Source organism: Triticum dicoccoides, chromosome 3B, assembly GCF_002162155.2.
Source record: "Triticum dicoccoides isolate Atlit2015 ecotype Zavitan chromosome 3B, WEW_v2.0, whole genome shotgun sequence".
In the NCBI taxonomy this organism is placed as follows: domain Eukaryota; kingdom Viridiplantae; phylum Streptophyta; class Magnoliopsida; order Poales; family Poaceae; genus Triticum; species Triticum dicoccoides.
The window spans coordinates 248,379,959-248,385,773 of NC_041385.1; the positions used below are offsets into that span (position 1 = coordinate 248,379,959).

Here is a 5,815-nt window from a genome sequence, read left to right on the forward strand (position 1 = left end):
TAATATCTACAAGAGTGACATGTTTATGTGACATCTTGGAACCCGATGGATATCACATTGCATGCAAATTACTCATGCATAAAGTTACCTCTTATTTTGAAAGATTCACACAAAAAAATATTCATGAAGGAGAAATTGAGAGGGATTTGTTAGGTGTGTTGGCAGAGTTTAGGGCTTCACTATTTGTAGGGTCAATTATTCGTATGCACCATTTTTTGTTTTATTGTAATTTGTACAAGGGCGATGCTACGCGTCGACCAACGGATCTTTTTAAAAGATCCGCCGCCTCGCGAGCCACCGGATCTAGCAGATGAGTGGGTGAGTGCTATCTTCTACCATTGCAACACAACTTGTGCTCCAGGAAATTTCTACAACAAGTGTCATGTTGTAGAAATTTTTACAATATAGGTCAAGTTGCAGATTTTTATTTTTGCAACACAGGTCTTGTTATAAATTTTTCCAACATGGGTCTTGTTGCAATTTTTGTTGCAACATGGGTGCAGGGCAATGGCGACCGGAGCCGGCCGTGGAGGCTGCCATGGTAGCATGGGCGCCCCTGGGTGAGCCGATCCAGCGATGGCATGTCATCGGTGGTAGTACCTAGCCATATCCGGCGATGGAGCGTTCCCAGATGGCAGTGCTTGGCTAGATCCGGCGATAGTGCGCCAGCCATCGATCGCGTCCGGCGACGAGGAGTGCAGATGCGCTCTTGGGTGGCATGAGGACGACGTAGGTGGGCCAATCCAGTAGCGGGGCGTCGCCGTTGATCATGGGGAACGAGTCTGGGGCGGGCGGGCCTTGTGTCTAGTCTGCAACAATCCCCTTGTTGCGGCCAAAGGAATTGCAACCGAGGCCAAGTTGCAAACCTGAAATATGGGTTAACTGTTGTTTTTGAGGCAGCTGATCAGACGAGATCCGACGACTATGAAGACGGTGGACGCGCCTAGAAAGATCAACCGGCTGACTACAAACATTTCCCTTTGTACAATATCTATTTTTGGGTGGAAATGTGTGCTTTGTCTTTGAACCATTTGGACGATGATTATGTATTGTAATTTTTAGTCTTTTGTAAGAACATGAACTTATTTTTATGGCCATGTTACAACGCAGGGCAACTATTACCTAGTAAAAGGGAAAAAAAGACAGGTGCAAATAGTAATAGAAAATAAAGACCTTCTTAGACGGCGAACGTTCGCCGGGAGTGATGGCATTACAAACGCTTTTTACAAACGCTTTAGATGAGAAGTTTTGTATGGGTTCGCAGCTTTTTGAGAAGCGCATGGAAGTTTTTCCAGCGCACGACCATTTCTTCAGAGTATATTTTTCTTCTAAAAAATGCCATCGTTGAGAGAAGAGCATTTTTCTTCTAAAAACTGTAAGTAAAGAGCGTTCGCTTGCCATCCTCCTCCAGCTGACATTCGCCGGATGATATTATCGAGAATAAAAAAAGGAGAGAGGAAGACTCCGTCGATCTCCAGTGCTCCTCAGTCCACAACCGCCGCCGCCACCAGACCAATGGCGTCGCCTCGCCACCGCTCCTTCCCGCTCCGCCTCCTCGTCCTCTTCCCCGTCTCACTATGTATCCTCCTCCTCCTCCGCCGCCGCTCCTCCTACGCCGCACCTCCGCTCATACCCGCGCGTCCGGCTCCGGATCCCCACCGGTTCTCCCTCCTCATCAAACTCCTGGCCTACGATCGCCCCGCCCCTCTGCTTCGCTGCCTCCGTTCCCTCGCGTCTGCCGACTACGATGGCGACCGCGTCGCACTGCACGTCCTCCTCGACCACCTCCCGCCCAACTCGTCCGCCCCACTCCTTGCAGCGTCCCACGAGATCCTCACCGCCGTCGACGCCTTCCCCTGGCCGCACGGGGAGAAGCGCATCCACTACCGGGTGGCTAATGCGGGGCTCCAGGCGCAGTGGATCGAGGCGTGGTGGCCTGGCTCGGACGACGAGTTCGCCTTCGTCGTTGAGGATGACCTCGAGGTCTCACCGCTCTACTACAGGTTCCTAAAGCGGGTGGTCATGAGGTACTACTACGACAGGGAGAACTACAGTCCCTATGTCTTCGGCGCGTCACTGCAGCGCCCCCGGTTCGTCGCAGGTGAGAGCTTAGTAAGCAATGTGAACGCTTGCTGATTTTCTGGCTTAGTTAGGAACCATAAATCTTTGAATGCATCTTGTGTTGCGCAAATGTGTATGCTAGGTTGCAATTGCATAGACCATGTTGTGACCTTGTGTGTATGTGTACCACTCTTTCTTTGATCTTTGCTCTATAGTTCGGACCTTAGGATTGGTTAGATTAGAAGACTGTTTGGTGGGAGATGGAAAGTATTTTGCATTGTCATGATATTTTTTGTTGTGTGGATGTGTTATCATGATAGATGGCGATCTGGAGCCCCTGAGATCAAATTGGGTTCAGGGTATTCTGAAGTTAATTACCATTTTGGATTTTGTGATGCTAAATTTGTGAAACTAAACTGGTTATTGTAGAGTAATAAAGTCTGAAAAAAAAACTTAAACTCATACTGCTCGTCGGAATCGAACCCTGACTTTCTAATCCTTGAAATGGACACCCTATAATTACAGATCCCAATTCAATCCTCACCCTAAATATTTTGGCACACTGAGCAGTCCGACCACGGCGCACATCCCTATTTTGTGCTCGAGATTGAGCAACATCGGCTGTAGCCCGTACCAAATCAGAGATTGACAGGATTGATAGCCCGGGGCAGAGCGGACGAGCAAGGTTGGAGTGAATCTGATCTGGCGTGATGCTCTGGAAGAGGCAGAGGATCATTCTGATGCGCCGGACGACCTGCTTGCCGTGGATGCCTTAGGTTCCGAATAAGGTGCGCCCGGGAAGTGATAACGAGAAGGCACACGCAGAACCGTCCTTTGTGTCCGGCGTGGTGGGCTGGGCACCGGAGGCGGCGAAAATGACACCACGCCTCTGAGGAGGGTCAATGTCGCCGGGTTGACGACGGCGGCGTTCCTGAGTCCTGATGGCCTGCGGCTTCGGCGGCAAGTGCCTCGACCCCGGCGAGGACATTTCCCGTTCGATTCTCGTGCTGCAGGCTTGCTGCCTCACGTTCGAATTTTCTCTTTATACGGATTTGTGGCTGGAATCAAACCAATCTCTTATGTAGTTTTGTGATGTTAACGTGGCATCGTTCGTTCATTTTTCACGTTCCTTGCCAAAGTGGGCGGGGTTGATGCTGCACATGTCTGAGCCTGTAGTGGTGCATGTGGCTGGCCCTCGGCATGGAGACCGCGCTGACCCGAAGCATGGCACACGTCGACCAGTACCATGCCGCTGTCATCGAGACGCGCAAGCTCCAGCTCACGGCCGGCAACGACAAGTATGAGTGCGACACGGTCGCGACACACAACGATGTGCTCTCCTGGTTGGCTGGTTCATGTGGTAGGGATCATGAAGATGTGTTCTGCCTGCCATTGCACTGTTGCGTGCTCCATCAGGGAGCTAAAGATACCGGCCTGCGCCGCATGCCACTGGCCATAACCGTTCCCGCAGTGGGAGTGGGAGGGAGGGAGGGTAATCTCAGTGGGAGTTGTCTTTTTTCCTGGTGCACCAAACTAATGCAAACTACAACTACTACAAGGTCAGGATTGATAGATCGGTAAGTATAGGGTGCCGATTTCAGCGATTAGAAGGTCAGGGTTCGATTCCGATGAGCCATATGAGTTCAAGGTTCTTTCAACTTAACTCGTTTAAATAGCAACTCATGTAGATAGGGTAAACTGTATCTTCTGCTGTCAGCTAGTGCGTTAGCTGGAAAATTGGTGCTTTGCAACTTATCAGTTTCTTTATCAATCACTCCACAAGCTTGCCTTCAGCCATGGATTCAGATTTATCTTGATGAGTTTGAGCTAATAAACTCTAATCTGGCCGCTAAAAGATAAAATGCCTTCTAATTGGCTTGGTGGAGTGTATAAGAGCTTTTGGGATTACTTGAACCCCATGTCTGTTGTTTTCTTTCTTTTCAGGTCTTGTCAACCTTGCTTGCTGTTGACATTTTCGGTTCTTAATTTCCCAGCAAGAAAATGCTAGGCTGAACTTATTCTGGGGTTGTTATTTCAGTTGTTTTGGGTGACTATAGCTGAGTCTAATACAGATCTGTATTAGAGGGTGTGCAACCTATGCATCTGCCCAGGGCCCCCAAATAACTAGGTCTGCCAATTTTTTTTTTTGACGGTGCTATGGCGGGCTTACGCCGGCCTGAACCATTTTCATTATAGACAAGAGTAAGATACAAGACATCGGGTACAACAGAAGCATCGAAGACACACACACAGAGGCATAATGAACAACAGAAGGAGAACCAGAAAAGAGCTATGACAAGCAACTAACAACAAGAGCTTAGCACCCAAGACCACTAGCTGAACCGAGAAGAGCGGAAGCAAGCTTTGTTGAATCAGTCGAAGGGAGATCCGTCACCGAGAAGACGTAGAGAAGAAGTCGCCAGTTGCCCTGCGATCACTCCGCACCTTGAAGAGCTAGGAAGTCACATCCATCGTCGAAGGGCATCCCATTGCCTAGCCACGTCGCGGCAGAGAGAGCTACAGACTGTGCCGAAGGGCAATGTTCCACCGAGACAGGCCCTGCACCTCCTCTAGGCCACACCACGGCCACCATCACAAATACAGAGAAGCAGAGCACTGTGCAAGGCAACAAAACCTCAAACGCCGTCGAAGGGCACCGGACACCGAGACCTCATCACCGCCGCGAGCCCCAAGAAATAGGTCAACCATCAGCACCAAGATGACCAAGGGATTGGTCGCAGCCACAGATCACTTCCACTGCCATCACCCTACACACCAACAGCCCAACAGACACTACCCAGACATCAAGCTACCAACCGCGGATCCATGGCTCCCAAAAACAACGCCCCCAAGGGGGAGAAACGACATCGAGACACTGTCGTTGTCTGATCCATAGATGGATCTGAGGCTTTTGCCCGGGGTACACGATTGAGCAGGCAACAATAGCTTCCCGATGACGCCTTCATGAAGGGAAGCGGTGTCCGATGACGTCGCCGTCATCGTGGCCAACAAGGTCGACACAAGACTTTCGCCTGAAGCATCCCGTCCCAGTCATCTCCGTCGAAGCTGGCAGCTGAGCCCAGCAGCCTGAGACCTCCCTGCCCTCATACCAGTCCATGGCGAGCGTCCCCACCAAGACTAGCACGAGGCTCCGATGACACAAAAGCTCACCTCGAGCACCTGCACAACTGGAGTCAAGTTGGAGTCAACTACCACCTGCATACAGGCCCTTGCCGCCGACCACAACCCACCTGCACCGAAGTCAGTCCCCATCGGCAGCATCCACCGCCGACCCACCGGTCGTGGCCACGGAACCGCTGGCAGGCCAAGCAAGTAGCTGGAAAGCCGATCTGGCTGCACACCAGCACGTCCACCCACACCGCGCCGCCCACCACCTGCAGGCTCGTCGCCGCGCCAGACCGGCTCGCTGGGCGCCCTGGATCCAGATCCAGACCACTGGGTCTTCCGGCCGCCACGACGCTGCTGCACAGTCGCCCGCCATCGCCCCGCCTCCAGCAGCACACGGCGACATGCGCTGACCAAGACCGCCGCCAACCATTGTCAGATGCGCCGCCGGCATTGCACCACACGTCGCCGCGTCTAGCCACCCGGAGGGAGAGACGCCCCGCCGTCGCCGTCCCTGGGACCTGCGTGGGCTTTGCCAGCGGGAGCCTCTGGCGGTGGCGAGACGAGAAGGGGCGGGGGAGAGGGCCGGTGGCGGCGCTAGGGTTTGTCCCCGAGTCGCCAGAGCCAG

General features: G+C 52.4%; 1 protein-coding gene across 1 annotated transcript in view; it reads left to right on the forward strand.

Moving 5' to 3' along the window:
• The first annotated feature begins 1,425 nt into the window (after positions 1-1,425).
• LOC119275758 overlaps positions 1,426-5,815 on the forward strand; it is an 8,833-nt gene continuing 4,443 nt past the window's right edge. Inside the window, exon 1 of the mRNA XM_037556662.1 lies at positions 1,426-2,101. Within this exon, the coding sequence (XP_037412559.1) occupies positions 1,426-2,101 (676 nt within the window). The remainder of the gene's footprint in view (positions 2,102-5,815) is intronic.